Here is a 17119-nt window from a genome sequence, read left to right as displayed (position 1 = left end):
TCTCATCCCAAAATTTCACATATTGTTTTCTCAGTAAACTTCAGATGACACTTGCTTTCACAAATTGTCCTGAACCTATGAATATAGATACATGTACTTAACTGTTTCTGTGGTCACAACGTGTTGTAACAAAAGCCCCTAGGATCAAGGAATGAAGTATTTCCTTAAGTCTTTCATAAGGGATAGTGGTGTACATAGTTGAAAAATCAGATGTTTTGACAGAATGGAGCTTTTCTGAGATTGCAAAACAGTCAAGAAAATCCTTTGAGTTTTTGAGAATCTACATGTACTAATTCCTCTTGTCTCAAATACTTTCTGTGAATATAAAGAAAGTCCTTCCTCGATAGTATTGGGGATTATGGTTAGTAGTCGAGACAAGGATTTGTTGGTACATTTGCTGCACCCAGCATTATATCTCTCTTTGTACCGTTTTTTTATGGAGCCTTGGAATCCAGTAGAAAGGAGGAATGGTCATGTCTTCAGGTTTTAAGTCAAAAGTCGATAGTACTGATGCATGGTTATGGCAGATTTCTCCGTCAGTCAAAATACTGGCCTTATATGTGGCAGTATTTGATATGTCATACATAGATCAAACAATTAATGTAGCGATGTTTACATATAATGGCTATGTTATTTGAGGTCATACACATTCAACATCAACTGTTTAACATCTGCTGAGTAGCGCATCTTGTCATTGAATGAACACGGTCGCTGTGTAGCACGTGCAGACCGTGCTTGCGCTGTTCCTTCCACGGTTTGTCCCCCTACGTGTCATGTACACATTTCTATACAAAATTACATGATAGTTTCTTAGAGAACTTCATCCGTCATGGGTCTTAAAATAAACAAAATTCAGATTTTGTTGGGTACAGGGTATTCATGGTCAAGTACCGTATTGAAGTTTCATACACTTTTCTGGATTTCGAGTTATTTTGCAATTCATCGTTCTCATTTGGAGTCAAACGGACTGTACACACTATTCACTTAGGGCAGCCATACTTTGGATGACAAAGCATATACAAGGTTGTATAGCGGGACCTTTTTGGCAGTGGTAGTATTATTACTTTACTTCTTATTGATGAAGATGCAAGGTTAGAATAGGTATGAGAGACGGGCAATGTTTCCAATAAGCATCGGGCTATGTTCTAATACCACGGACACCAGATAAAATAAAATATGTTTTTTCCATAGCCTATTCGGTGTTAGTTTACAATTGTTACAACATGTTGCAGGGATCACACCAAGACGAAAACATGAACGAAAACGATACACTATGAAATCGTGTGCTCGGGTGTGATCACATTCTGCTTGCAACTGACACGTGTCAAGGTCTCGTTAAGTTCGTTACGCAGTTGTGTCACCAGGTGTTGGTATATGATTATTTCATTCACGCCACCCTTGAACACCATATGATGTATCCCGGATCACGTTCCCTCCAGGAATATAAAGGCTGAATTACTTTGTACCTTCCACACACAGCGCGGCTAGACCGACCCGCGGGAGAAACGTCACTCTGTTACGTGAAACAATGAGACACGGAACAGCATATGTGTTACTGTGCACATTTGTATCAGTTGTTGCAGTTAGCTCTCCATGTCCACCGGGATTTGTGGAGCACAAGAAGTCGTGCTATTGGTTCTCCAAGATAAAGGCGAATTTTGCTGAAGCAAGGGTAAGCTTTATGTGGCAGGTAATTTCCTAGACTTTCTTACCAATTCATTTTAATACTGTAACATATGTCTACATACTTTCCCTTTCCTTCGGCGAAGGAAGCTTAGGTTTTGAACTCGTAAGGTCACATTCTGGACAGTTTACTCAGTAAACATTACTTCGAGTATTAAGGCGCAACTCCTGGTAATAATGCAGCCCAATGGTAATGGGGATCCATTAATGCTGTATGAAGCAAGGGTAAGGTTTTGTCTTCAGTGTCAGGTAATTTCCTTGACTTTCCAACCGATTCGTTTTATTCTATGGCTACATACTTGCCCCTCCATTTGCTGAAGCAAGGGTATTTTTTCACTTATAACTCTCGTCTGACATTAACACATTTGAAAAATCGAGGTACAGCATTTGGTCATACTGGGCCATGTAATTGGGGATGCTTTTAGGTTTTCTCTGAATTTGACAGTCGCCACTGACCTTTGTGTTTGAACCCGTGCGGTGCTAGGACATCCATGGGATAAGATATCATGTAGATCTCATGTATAATCATGGACATTTTTGTGACGTATTGACGTCTGGACTGGGCACATGAATATATTACGTCACAAGCTAGGTGATAAGTCAGTCGGAGAGTGACTCACAAACTTGCTTTTAGGACAGTGGCGTAACTACCATAAAGACTAATAGACATTCGTCTAAATAAAGATTATTAGGTATTTTTCGAAAGCACAAAATTAATTTTGTCCGCCAGCTAGAGTAATTGGCCTTCAGCAAAGGTAAGCTAATATAGCCTACTGCATTGTCATAACGTTTCAGAGTGCAGCCAGTACAAAAGTTTACGGCTCGTCAAGTTCCGGGGTAGAATAGGTCTTCAGCAACCCATGCTTGCCGTAAAAGGCGACTATGCTTGTCGTAAGGGGCGAGTAACGGGATCGGGTGGTCAGGCTCGCTGACTTGGTTGATGCATGTCATTGATCCCGATTGCGTGGATCGATGCCAATGATGTCAATCACTGGATTGTCTGGTCCAGACTTGATTAACTACAGACTGCCGCCAATAGCTGGAATATTGCCTTTTACGGCAAGCATTGGGCTGTTGAAGACTTGTTCTAACCCGGATCTTCACGGGTCAACAATGATTAGAGGACGGATGGTCACAGTAAACTCGCTTCACTCAATCACCAGTTGCAGTGAAAAGGGCCGAATGGCATCGTCGTATTCATTGACACTAGTTTATAGAGAGAGAGATAAACTTAGTTGAGATTACCGATTCTGAAAATTGTACTTTTAACAAAACCTTTATCTGCACATTCCATTCATTTATGTTTACATATTAGTAAATGTTCCCGATTGTCGTTATTCCATTAGCGATCTACTTCCAAATAGTGAACGCCTGTTCCAAGTAGTTACATTTTTAAATGTTAATGTTATACTTACAGTCATACTGTCAGTACTTTGGAAGTCACCTCGCTAGAGTGACCAGCAGAGATGAAGATGACTTTGTCAGGGGTCATGCGACCATCCATGGAAAAGGTGAGCAGGAACAACATTCATATTCAAAAGTAAAAGCATCTACATTGTATCTTACTCTGTACTCTGTAGTCCCAAATCTTCAACATGGCGCGTTGGAGGTTAGATGAAGTGACATGTGGCGAATAACAGGTATAATTAAAACAGCAATGCCATGCAAAACTGTTGATTGTCAGCTCAATTACCTCAGGTAGGTTATACACAGATTGGCAAAGAAACATCTTCAAACTAATCAGGTAAAGAACTTGTGTGACGTCAGCGCAAGAAAACCGCCAACTTCTTTGCCTGGATAGATGACAACCCGCTGTCACAAGGACCTTTCTGAAGGAGAACCGGTTGTCCCACAGAGAAGAGTCATCACGGACATTGAGAAATCTACTCCAATTAGTTGTTTTGATCTCTGTGTGTGCGTGCGTGCGTGCGTGCGTGCGTGCGTGCGTGCGTGCGTGCGTGCGTGCGTGCGTGTCTGCGTAGTTTGGGTGGGGTGGTGTTCATGCGTCCTACGCTATATGATCGTCATTGCAGGGACCGATTAATATGGTGTTTGGCGAGACGTGGCTAGAACATGCAGAGATTGATGACAGCAGCTTCTGACCCTTTCTTTGGAGATGATCATGAACTGGGGTTTCCCGTCGCTTGGCTGCAACATAGTCGTTGTACCGAAACATCTAGTGGCAGGTTCATGCGTCCTATCCTGGCTCCGAACGTTGTGCAACATTATTTATATCCACCCTGTGACTAATAGACCTGCCCACAAGGACGACAATACGAGATCCCACTGTTTTCGAGTTTCTACGGCAGGACACCATCACGACCATCTCTTGTTCTGCCATGAGCCAAGATCAAATCTGGCACAAACAGGGCCACGAGGTGTCAATAGCCAATCTACAGGAACTGACACTAGCATTGCACTGTTGATAGCAAAACCTACCCCCCGAGAATAAATCAGATGACTCACCGGATACAAGAGAAGGAGGAGTAGTGGCTTTACACGTTATTGACAATCTCGTAACAGGAAGTCAACAACGAACCAGTCACAACTGTCAAGGGCGCCCTCCATAATGAAGTTCACGTACCACATTTGCCAATAATACACACAATGAAATATCCAGCAATATTATGAATACTAATTTCTTAAATGCAAAGATTGCTAAATTGTCAACTAAGGATTACTCTTTAAAGAAAGAACACGTGGTTTCTATACCACAGATTTAAGGCCAGGGCACATACTCTTAAACCTCATGGCACAATTAGCATGTGCGCGGTACTAATTTCCAGGTGTTATATATCAATATTGTAACAGTTACATATCATTTTTGCCTTATATCTCAGGAAATGTTTATGCCGTCACGACACAGCATGCCTGTGCACTCCTAACGTTACTGAGATCAGAAATGTTTGAATATGAATCCATTTCCATCTTCTCCTTCATTGCAGCTGCTACCTACTGGCTTGGTGCTACTGACCTGAACGTAGAAGGAACATGGCTCTGGGAGGGCCAACAGGCCATGGATTACAGCAACTGGAGTACAGGCCAACCTGATAATTATGGAGGGGGGGAACACTGTCTGGATATCAAACAGAGTTATGGAAATTATCTGTGGAATGATGCACCCTGTACTAGCCATGCTGCTAACTTCATTTGTGAGAAGGGAGTCAAGGCTTAGCTACCATCTCTGCCACAGTCAATGAAGTAACAATTTTGAAAACTGAATAAAGTTAACGAATTGAAGATTTGTTTTTGTCGTCTGATTCCTTTGAGCAGTTTTAACGTAAGTGTCTTTGTTATAATAATGCTTTTAAACCTTTGACGGTTATCTTCATTTCATAATGATGAAGCTGACTAAGTCACACACATTTTACCATATCACACGATTGAATATCTATCAAATGCCGTAGCTTCCTTGAGATTATGGTGGTGGATAGGCCTCCACCACGCATACAAGAACTTACGAGTAATGAAGATTGAGTGGTCCTAATGTGTCATCAAATGGATCCTTTATCAGACCTTTTAATCTGCAGGTCTTGAATACTTATTTCTTAGGTAAAAAATATCATCAATCTCTTCACAAACTTCACATTGAACAGATCTTCACATCTCATTAAAACCACCATTTACCAACCCCATTCATTTACCATAGACTCCTAAGATGGTGAATAATGTTAAACGCACATAAGTCTGCTCCCGAAATGCATACTGGATAAGTAGTTGATTTTCTGCACTTAGTGTAAATATGAGTGATGCATAGGCATTTATACAGTTTGACACCCACCCAGGAAAGATCATACTTCAATGATCTCACACAAAGTGAAAGTCGAATCCGATGTTTTTGTGCCTTACCTTCTGATACAATGTATGATTTTAACACCAGTTCAGCGGCACATGACCACATATATCGATGTAAAGCAGATAATGTATTAATGCGTTTCTACAACATGGAATATACCTGGAATATACTTACATTTTACCTAATGCAATGTAATGTAAACCAACATAATGATTACATAACAGTACTTAATTTAGAGTTTGCTCTATTCAAAATTGCTTTGTTGAAGTGAACATGACTTTCCTGTTAATTAACTTGTCAAACCAAATACATACTGAAACAAGTTTCGGAGATGTCCATGTTTATTCGCATGTCCTGTTGCCATCATATATGTCCCAAAGGCTCCACCTTCTCCCCTGGCACTGTCTGTCAACATTTGTAATTGTTGATTATTCTGCAAGTAATGTTGTCAAACAGTGTAAACTAGGTCTCAATTTGTCTGTAATGCCCTTACTAAGACGTTACTGTTAATGCGTTTTGATAAACCCCAAATTGCATTTGTGAGCCTCCAAAGAAATGGACGACCAATTTGTGTGGCTCGGCATATGGAAAATGAGAATACCAGTGATTGATTCTGAATTCCTGAAAAGTGTTTTCTTCTTACCGTGCATTTCTTTCTATTTAGTTAGCTGGTACTTTCCGTGATTACAAATGCCTTATGTCGTTCACTGTAGGCATGATGGAGTTTTCGAAGTGCACAGCTTAGCTAACACCACATGGAGAGGCAAATAGTTCTGATCATAGTGACTACTAATTCAGCAGGATAAATTCCTGTCTTGGAAAGGGGATATAAAAAAATGTTCTTCAGGTGCTAACAGGACTTTTGCCATACTTACGGAGAACGTTACCACCCAAATCTTGAGCTGAAGTTCATCTTCAGCTGAAGCTTACTGAAAAAGACAAACCCTTGTCTAGAATCGTTCCTTGTGTATGACACACGTCTCACTGGAATTATATTACATCATGTTACAATGGAGAAGGACACGTGCATCCATGCATAATAGGTCTTCGTGCTAACTAACGGGATCGGGTGGTCAGGCTCGCTGACTCGGTTGGTGCATGCAATCTTATCCCATTTGCGTAGATTGATGGTCATAATGTCAATCACTGGATTGTCTGTTCATGATTATTTACACACAACCGTAAAACTGGAAAATTACGGCGTTAAACAACTAACAAACACACAGCACGTTCATACATGACAACAGAACATCATGTTTAGCAAAATGCAGATATATATACACACACACACACACACACACACACACACACACACACACACAAGAATAGTTTGTACTCGCTGTTCAGTACTGATGTAGGCCATCGACCCATGGTACATTATCTGATACAATGTACAACTTGTTTACTTATGCATTAATCAATATTTTAGTGCATGTGTGTAACTGTCACATGCAAGTTTTAACGACTCCCAGGCAAATAAAGTCACTACATGCTTGTCATTGCTGCTATCACTGGAGACTCAAGCGATACTGTGATGGGGTCATGTACATGCCCTAGGGTGTGAACACGTGCTGCATGTCGCTGAAAAGTGTAAAAGCCTCACTAATGTCGTTATGCTGTTATGTCACCAGGTGTTGTTACATGTAGATGATCGTTTCAGCAACATATGAAGTACCCCGGAACACCATCCCTCTAGAATTATAAAAAGGTTGAATTACTTGAACCATCTACACAGAGCGCTGTTATACTGTAACAGAAACATCTGTCTGCCCACATTAAGCTATGAGACCCGAAACAACATCTGTGCTGTTGTTCACACTTACACATCAGTTGCTGCAGTTAACTCGACATGTCCGCTGGGTCCTACTATTGGTTCAAGATTAAAGCGAATATTACAAAACAAGTGTAAGATTTAAGTGTCAGGTAATTTCCTCGACTTTCTGACAAATTAATGTTAATACGTATGTCTATATACTTCGCCATTACTTCGGTGAAGGAAGGGGAGGTAATTTACTGGTTAGGTCATATTCCTAGCACTTCACTAAGTAAACATTACTTTGAGTATTTATGTGCAACTATTGGTAACGTTGCCCCGTCTCTGAATTAGACCGCTGCTACAGCACTTTATTTTTGACATGCTGAGCATTCATATCAAGGGTCAAGGGTCAAGGTCATGATTTAGGTCAAAGCCTGAAATTTTTTGGAGGGCTCTGATCGGATAAGGTGGTATAAGGTAACATCACAGAGAGGATTATTCGTAGATTAGTTTTGCAATGTTCATAAAAATGACTTTTCTTGCTATTATTTATGCGTGTAACTATTGAATATTTATGTATCACAAGCGATACCAAAATAAATGAAAGTAGTTGTACGTCACTGACACCTACTTTTGAAGAAGCATTTGCTTTCCTTACGTTGTCACATTGAATTCAACCAAGGGATCATATTTAGTTCACTTTGCTGAAAAGTCCTTTAGAATGTTACAGAAATGCTAATGTTTCATAGTGAAGGTTAAATTTAATCTGAAGGTCAAACACTAAAACCTGTTTTGTGTGATAACTGAAAAATGTTCACTTCAGTTGAAATGTGTTACATGTCATCCTTTGATTGGAGCATTGAACTGGAAAAAAAATTGAAGTGACCTTCTTTGAAGGTTAAGGTCATTGGAATGGCATTTTTTAAGGCACTTGGCCTGTTTTGAGTACTGATCTAACCCCTTGTTATTGTATGACATGTATCTGTGTTATCAGTTAGCTTTATCCTGCCGATAACCTACCAAATATATCAAAAAGGCCTGTCTTGAACAGGTCACCTGTTTCCTGATCTGGTCACATGTTTCTGGTGGAGACTGAGGAAAAGGTTAGGATGGGGCTGCAAACACCTTTCGAGTTATTCTAGTTATTAAGGTCATTAGCGCAGGCCTTTCTGTTTCAAGGTTGTCCTGCGTTGGACATATGTTTTCTTAGAGCAACTTAGCAGCTTTGTTATCAAGACAGCTTCAGGCATGGTACTTTCTATTTGAAAGTTGTACTTCTGGGATGTTATTAAACCATAGTCCGTATAGGTTTGTTATTAAAGTAGTCTGAAGCAAAGAAATTTCTGTCTCGATATTGCATTTGGCATGTGTTTTTGCAATTGTTTATCCGCAAAATACCCAAATCCAGATATATCTTTAAGAAAATTGATACCTTACAGTCTTCGCTGATTAATATCTCCAATGTTATCTATATTTGTAACAGGCCGCTACCACCCCTAGAAAGAGATATATATTAAAATGAAATAATAATAACACTTCTCCCAGTATTTCTTCAGATTCCCGATAATCAATTCTGATTCGATCAACGATAGACAAGGGAGGCACCATATTTGTTTGTAAATGCTGAATGTTGTACTTTCCTGAACATATTTTATGCTGGTTTTAGCCGTTGGTGTTATACTGAAAAGTACTACCCAATACAATTGATATTGGTGAGATCAGTTGTTACCTAATTTGGTAAGTCAAAAAGTTCATGAAACTTATTTCTTTATGGAAGGCGATTTCTTGTTTTGGTTTATATCTATAATCTCCCTACTGCCATATTATCTTGGATGGGGTGTGTGCACGGGTGTCCCAGTCGTCTAAGGCGCCGCTATTCGCTGTGCAGAGTTGCGTTCCTTGAGAGCGCCAGAAACATATGATTGTGGGTTCGAATCACGGTTCGCCCTGATTATGTTTCTAGGTTTGTCAGCACCATACCCGTGCTCGTGGGTTACACCGAAGTGGTAAACATCTGAGACTGGCATCACTCCGGGCTTTCCTCCTACATTAAGATGACACACCGCAATATAACTGTAATACTGTTAAAAGCTGCGTTAAACCAAACTCACTCACTCACTCACTATAATGGTCACTGCGGGTTGGGATACCATAGTGATTGAAGCAATCAGTCATCATGACAAATATTAGGATTAAATTGCCAACCGAATATATCCTCGAGCTAAGCTCTTCGTACGACTCATACAAGTTGTGTCTGGCGTGCTTCCGCAAACATCTTGGCACTACCAGCAAGTTGAATGACTACTCGGTTTCAGCACAGTACGCACAGTTTCTCAGTGGTATTGGTAGGCTCAAGTACTCTTGATAACACAGGGTCAGTTCACGTCCATGACTTGATGTGAGCTGCTGTGATAACTGTAGAATGTACCAGATCATGGGCATGGTTGTATCTGCCAGATGTGGTGTGTCCTGTACATCTGGAGTATCATTGCGAGGTAATCAACTAAAGCAGTCACCATTGCCATGATTAACTCCTGCCTTGAATGAGAGCTGCAAACGTCAAATGGCATCTCTGTATGCGTGAAGCTGCAAGTGTGGGAACAGTCTTGTTTTCTCCAAACAATCCCAACAATGGTTTATGATCCGTCAAGATGGTTGAAGTGATGTCAAAACAAATATTCATTAAACTTCTTGACCTGGAAGACAATATCCATCCCTTCCTCCTGAAGATGTGAATAGTTGTTCGCTGCTGCATTTTACAGCCTTTATACATATTCAATTGTTTTTTCCTCTCAATTCTCCATTCTAATAGCTAACATGGCTCTAATTCCATATGGTGATACATCGCATGATAACAACAACCAATAATTGTGCAGAACAACACAAATCTTTGGAATCCTGGAAGGGCGTCTGGTTGTGCATTGAATTCCTCTGTGGTAGCTGATACAACGGTGCTAGTACAGCTGATAAATTATTCAAACACCTGCCATAGTAGTTGAGCATTCCGAGATAACTCTTTAATTCCGTCACTGAAGTTGGTTATGGAGCCTCCTTGATAGCTTGATCTGCTACTGGATGTGTGCCTTCTTTGTCTATTCTATATCCCATCTAAACAACCTCTTTAACTTGGAATATAATTTCTTCCTCTTCAGAAAAAGACCTGAGTAGCGAGCCTCTGTAACAGTTCACAACGTTTCTCAATGTTCTTTGTGAGAACATCCAGTCACAAGGATGTCGGCAATTCTCACCAACACTCTTCGAAGACCTTGAAGTAAATTCTCAAAACTTCGTTGGAATATTCCTGGAGCAGACGAAACGCTATACTGTAACCTGTTATACATATACATATGTCTTCGCTGAGTGTTGATGATGTGATACTTCTATTCTATTCTATTCTACTAACTTGATCTGTTGATAGGCTTGATTCAAGTCCAACTTTTTGAATTCTTCACCCCCACCTTGTACGGCGTAAAGATCAATTGTACCTTCTGCTAGAAGTGTGTCTAATTCTTTCTCATTTTTTTCTCCTTGAGAGCATAAGGCGCTGGACGAGACTACTTCCTAGCTCAGCGTCGCCAATTTGTAGTATCTCAACTGAACAGAAACATGTCTTGAATAAACATAGTTTATTCCCTCAGAATTCCCTCAGAATTCTCGAGTCAGTGTTTAAACACGTTAAACATGGTCGCCTGAGAGACGCGATCACCATCTTCCCGAGGCAAGAGAGTTAACTGACTATAAAAGTCCAGTTTCCACCCTTGCCGAACTAGGCTGGTATTGTGGAGTTACATTTTGGCTGGACTAACGAGTCTATGCATAGTCCAATCAAAATCGCGCAACGAAATCGAAATCCGGTTCGTAAACTGTCGTGCAGATTTCGGTCGATTGCAGGATTTGCAAAGCATGTGCACCGCCAACTCGATGTCAACAGATATTTTCCATATCTTTTCATGTTTTTAATCAAGGTGCTTACGTGATTTGATGCATTTCGCGATGTAAGACCCGTTTTATCACAATATATACCTTGATTATCGATCAGATCGTCTTGACTGGGAGCCACTGTTTTGTTTGAGGCAAATGCAAGTATCGAGAGGTGGAATCTGATTGGTCTATAGGAGAGGCTTAGAAAGGAAATAACTCGTAATAGCCACTGGTGGCGCTACGATAGAACCCAGGAATTCCAGCCTAGTTCGGCAAGGGTGGAATCTGGACTTTTATAGTCAGTTAACTCTCTTGCCTCGGAAGATGCGCGATCACTGAATAACTGAGGTTTGGGGATTTTACGTGCGCTTTACGACTGTAACCGTATGTCGCACACACGATCAGGCATGCGTCTTTTTATATAGTGCAGAGAGAGCTATACTTTCACACCCATAAGTCGGAACGAGATAGTCTCGAACAAATAGCTCTAATAGGATACCTTATAGCTGGTCACATGATACTCCAAAATAAATCCCCGAAAACAACAATGTTGTTCCTACATGTTTCTTTCACTTCTAAAGGATTATATCACCGGCTTGCAGTTAACAGTTGGGATGTTCATCACAAAATACTTTCTTCAGGGGGTGGTCGGGTAGCACCATATCCGTGCTCGTGGGTTTCACTGAAGTGGGAAACGTCTGAGATCTGCATCACTTCGGGCTTTCCTCCCACATTAAGCTGACACGCCGCGATATAACTGTAATAATGTTAAAAGCGGCGTTAAACCCAACTCACTCACTCACTCTTCTATCAACCATTTGTTCACGTTAAGAAAATTTAAAAGAAAGATAAGGATACTCACTCTCCTACCCAGAGTTCCATGCGGCCGGCAGCCAGCCAGCATAGTACCTCTGCCACAGGGCAGCGCCATGTGACGATTCGTCACATCTTTCACAGTCCATTCAAGATATTGCATATGCTTTTCATCCGTTTCATGTTTGACAAGTCTACACATTTTCATAAACAAATGTCAAAGAATGGTTACGGTTCATTACGAAAGTATCCTAATACGTGAAAATCTACTTCTTCTTGCGTAGTTAGCCTTTGTTTACATAGGTTGTACGGCTCCACGTGCTGTCATCGAAGCCCAACGGAGAGCTAGCGATACGGACACTCTGATGTATAAATGCATCTCACTGTCGCAGTTATAGGAGCACATCTATATAATTATGCAAAACAATATGTAAAGCGCCCCCAAATACTTGCATTAGTCCGTTCTATACTGATTTCTGAAAGAGCACGTTTGTTTACAAACAAGAGAAAAGTCCGGTCACGTGATATGCAATTTATCCTGTGGCAGTGGTGTTATGCGGAGTCACCACTGCGCCGGAGTGCGAAGGATACTAACAAGTGTTTGTGAATTTAAATTACTATAACATTGTTGTGCTCCGAAATGGTAGTCTCTTATGGTCATATCAACAAGTACATTCAGCATTCGTTTACTTTAAAACGCTAAATAGTTATTGATAAAAAGAATAGGCACTGTATAAAACATGGTCTTTTTTATCCAAATTCGCGTTCAACATTTCCATTTACATAATTAACAGTACATTTTGATGTGAAACGGCATCCTGACAATCTATCACTGGTTTCTGGTTGGCACGAAGATGTCTCTTCTACATCCTTAGGGCACAGACTAGGTTTGGATACTTCTTCTTGGGCGGCATCAAACTACCTTGAATGTGTGATCGCAGTATTATCCTGCTTAACCTGCAGTATCTCAATAAATATGTACACATTTGGGTGCCACCCCTCGAGATGATTTGTGAAACTGGGCTTCGTGACAAAGTCATCGGTGGTGTTGATGATGGTTGGGCACCTCTTTGGGAACAGTTGCAATGAATGGAAGTTTGACGTTTGGTCTTAATCGCGAACTTGTATCTGGTTAACACCAAGTGTCGATCCATCCCTCTTAGGGGTTGCCCATTTAATATTCTGGGGTGTCTAGGTTTTTGTATCGAAATTGGATATGTTTCCAGTTACCTTTTTTTAAAACCATAAGCCTGAATTGTTTTGGGTTTTTTTAAGAACAATACCTGTCAACGAATTGTTTGATAGGTAATACTTAGAAATTGACGGATGACAAAATAGAGACATTTTACAGTAAATAAAGAAGTTGTTATCCATAAATTGGCTCTACTTTGTTTAAGACCTTTCAACAATGAAAGTATTATGGCAGGCAATGTCTTTTTTTCAGCAGGCTGGCGCATTATTATTTGTTGCAAGTATTTTCGGGGGACAATATATTTTTTTAAATTCTGAAAAATTGCTATGTCGAGTTTACTTGCCCTTCATTATATATGATTGTATGATAACAACTATTCCATGTTATGGCTTTGAATTATGGGGCAACAAATACTATTAGTTATGGTGTCTTTAGTTGTCATATACAATGTCATAGTAAGTTAGAACAAAACTATTCTCCCATAACTGCGTTTGATCTTCAATCGCCAGCAGTGGTTTATTTTTATTCACCCAATCTGATTGGCTGGCTGAGAGTGGAGAGCTGTTTCATCGCGTTTTGATTGGCTGGCTTAAAATAATTGACGGCACTGTTTTCGGATCGGGGATACCCGGAGGTCGTCTGGTACAGGAAATCCCAAGCTGGCAAAACATTACCGTAGTGACGATGTTTCCACCTCCGAAAGATGGTGACCGAGAGAAAATTTGTCGGGGAAGAAGGGGTGTGATATGTGGAGATATATCAGAGAATTTCGGCTTCCCAATGTATGAGATTCAGTTGCAGAATGGGGAGACGGTAACCGAAGGGAGATACCGCCTCGATATTACCGGACCAGGTGAGCCACTCCGGTACATTCTTTACTTGGCGTTTTCAAGGCTAATAACAAAGCTAATGAAACAGTTAAATAATTCATGTAAAAATACTGATGACATAGTGAAACAAACCCTATTGTTTTGGGTATTTTTAAAAAAAATAACTATCAACCACATAATAAATGTCACGTTATAACGAAGTGTTGATCTAGAGCGGATCGATCAAAATTATATTTCATAGTTATATTACAATAATCGAGACTTAAATTTCATGTTTTAAGAAAATAAACGCTCAAATAAGTTGGATCTAAAGCAATACTCAATGTTAATGCAGGAAACGATCAATCGGACGGACCGTACATCTCACGACCAAGATGTTTTACAACCACAGCAGTTGTTTCCCCTTTCAGCAGGTGGAGTTTATCCAGATCAATATAATTAATTTATTTTGGCCTATAATCATTTTGGGGTTTTCTAAACATGAAGACTTCAATTATTTAAAGATACTATCTCAGGACAATTAAGAAACTCGTTATAAAAAAACAACATTACCACGTTTAAACTTGAATGTATTAAGTCATACCTAAATCTATGTAAACTCAAAAAAGTAATATATATATGTATTAATAATTTTTTCTTTACTGTTTTGATTTCTTATAGTGAGCAGACAAAATGATGAAGATAAACATGGTGGGCACCAATCAACCTTATAAGGTATTTTTTTTTTCAAAAACATTTTTTTTTTCAACAATGATTTACATTTATGCATCTTAAAATATATGTTGTATTTTAGATAGGATGAGATAATCTTAAAATTAATTTCACATAATAAGTTTTAGGTAGAAACTCAATATCAAAGTTAATTATTTTCAGAAGTAACAGACATTACAGAGTATTAAAGACATGTAGAATTATGTTTGTCTCAAGTATATTCTTTTAGCCAAAGATTTATTATTTACCATGTTTACTGAAAAAAAATCCCACTTCTTTAATAATGCAATTGTTATATTATCATAGCAGATAAAGAGCCCAAATATGCATAGCTAGCTTAATTTTAATGATAATTATTTAGCATTTCTTGGGATGATAAACTGGACATATGACAAAATAAGAAATGTATTCTTATTTATTATTCTCCCATTACAAGGTTTACAGTGGGTTTCTTCACATAATATGATTGGCTGCCTGAGAGTGGAAAGCTGTGTCGCTATTTTAATCAGAGACCTGAAAATTTACACATTACACATTAGGAAAATTTAAGAACATTTTACATTTTACCATCAACCTCATTTCTTTACATAAGCAATGCCTTATTTTAATTTTAATACTTTTAAAAAAAAAAAATCATATATGAACAGGTCACTAAAATACAAATTTATTATGAGTCTTGCTTTTTGATAAAAAGAAGAAAATGTTAATGTTAAATTACCTATTATCACTAAGTTTTAACTTCTAATCTGACAAAATAAGAAAAGAATAAAGTTTGGGGGTAACTGTTTCAGTAAAATAACAATGTATTAAAATGTATTAAAATGCAAATATTTGTAGAACTATTGAAATGATAATTTATTGTTTACATATATCCTGCATATTTATGTTTCACACAAATTGAAGTATAGTGCTTGTCAAATTCACATTGTTTCTTGTCATTCACAAATATGGGGAAATTAGATAACCCATTTAGTAACATTTTTGGTGTCATGATGTTAAATATTATGTTCAAAGGAAAAATTGTCCACTGAATAAGGTTTTTTTATATAATAAAAACACATGTGCTCACCATGTTCAGGAACAAAACAAAAACATAAAAATATGACATGAAATAATCATCATTTTACATATTAAATTGTTCACTGTAAAATTAGTTTTAAGAGGAAAATTCGTTCAATAATATTACAAGTCATTGATGGATTTGAGAAGATTCACCAAGCAGTAATCAGCTGATCAGTTGCATGAGTTGGTATTTATAGAATCTTGCCTGATGAATCGTGCTGACAGTTCCTTGGGCCCTTGTTTTTCGTTAACAATATTTCACAATATTTAAGACAATATTTAATTCCCTCTTAATTGGGTTTATAACATTTGTTTCTAGCGTACAAATAAACGAATAACGTATTTACATACACTAAAAAGGTGGGCCTATTTAGTGTTGCGCATTGAGAATGATAGTCACGACGAGACGAATGCAAACAAAGTTATGGGCCGAGTAATCTAAAACCATTAACAAATATCAATTCACATTACTAATTCTCAAAACGTTACTCCCATCAGCTTTTAATATACTCTTCAAAAAAAGAAACTTGGACACTGACTTTCAAATGTAATACAATGCGATTGTTTCAAAATAGGACTCAGAAACCTTAATTGAAACACTGTTTAAAGATCAATGTACACAATGTTCAAAACATTAATCGTGTCACCTAGACAGACACACGTACACGATACAGTTAATGTCACAGGGGAACAGAAAATGTCAGTATCGGTTGTGCCCACCACGTGCATCAATCACCGCTTGACACCGACAACCCATAGATGCAATCAAGTTATTAATAACACGCTGTTGGATGTGCTACCATTCATGCTGAAGTGCATCAAGAAGCGCCGGAAGTGTTTGGGACGGTGGATTCCTTCTGCGAACGCGTCGATCCAACTCGCCCCACAGATGCTCAATCGGGGACAAATCTGGTGACCGGGCTGGCCAAGGTAATGTCTGGATGTTGTTGTGCTGTAAGAAGTCCTGACAAACACGTGCAGTATGCGATCGAGCGTTGTCCTGCTGGAACGGTCTGCCATGAACGTTGACGTGAGGAAGAACGTAAGACTGTAGGATCAAGTCTCTGTAACGCACACCTGTCAACGCACCTGCCACATGCACGAGAGGCGTCCTACCACCGTGATGAATTCCGGCCAATACCATGACACTCCCACCGCCAAATGGGACAACCTGCTTCACACAGTTTGGGGCGTAACGTTCACCCCGACGTCTGTAGACACGAGCACGTGTAAGTAGGAAACGGGTTTCTGTTGGCACCAAAACAGACGGTCCGCCAGATGACATGGGGTCATTACATGACGTCGAACAGGTCTTCGTGCAAAAAGTCCAGCCTCCCTCATTCTGTTGCGTACCG

The 17119-nt window shown here is 39.3% G+C and overlaps 1 protein-coding gene across 1 annotated transcript; it reads left to right on the top strand.

Annotated features, from left to right (window-relative positions):
* Positions 1–1489: 1489 nt before the first annotated feature.
* Positions 1490–4921, top strand: LOC125371660 (perlucin-like). Its single transcript, XM_048395062.1, has 3 exons — positions 1490–1672; positions 3101–3194; positions 4629–4921. The coding sequence occupies exons 1-3, from the start codon at positions 1529–1531 to the stop codon at positions 4856–4858; spliced, it is 468 nt and encodes a 155-aa protein (XP_048251019.1). The 5' UTR covers positions 1490–1528; the 3' UTR covers positions 4859–4921.
* Positions 4922–17119: the final 12198 nt, after the last annotated feature.

Source organism: Haliotis rufescens, unplaced genomic scaffold, assembly GCF_023055435.1.
Source record: "Haliotis rufescens isolate VD_foot unplaced genomic scaffold, xgHalRufe1.0.p SCAF_14, whole genome shotgun sequence".
NCBI classification, from domain to species: domain Eukaryota; kingdom Metazoa; phylum Mollusca; class Gastropoda; order Lepetellida; family Haliotidae; genus Haliotis; species Haliotis rufescens.
The sequence above is the reverse complement of the archived record's forward strand: the minus strand, read 5'-3'. Positions and strand labels throughout refer to the sequence as shown.

Coding starts and splice junctions, on each gene's coding strand:
- LOC125371660 (XM_048395062.1), top strand. CDS start 1,529: ATGAGACACGGAACAGCATATGTGTTACTGTGCACATTTGTATCAGTT. Junction 1,673..3,100: donor CGAATTTTGCTGAAGCAAGG/GTAAGCTTTATG, acceptor TTATACTTACAG/TCATACTGTCAGTACTTTGG. Junction 3,195..4,628: donor TGCGACCATCCATGGAAAAG/GTGAGCAGGAAC, acceptor CCTTCATTGCAG/CTGCTACCTACTGGCTTGGT.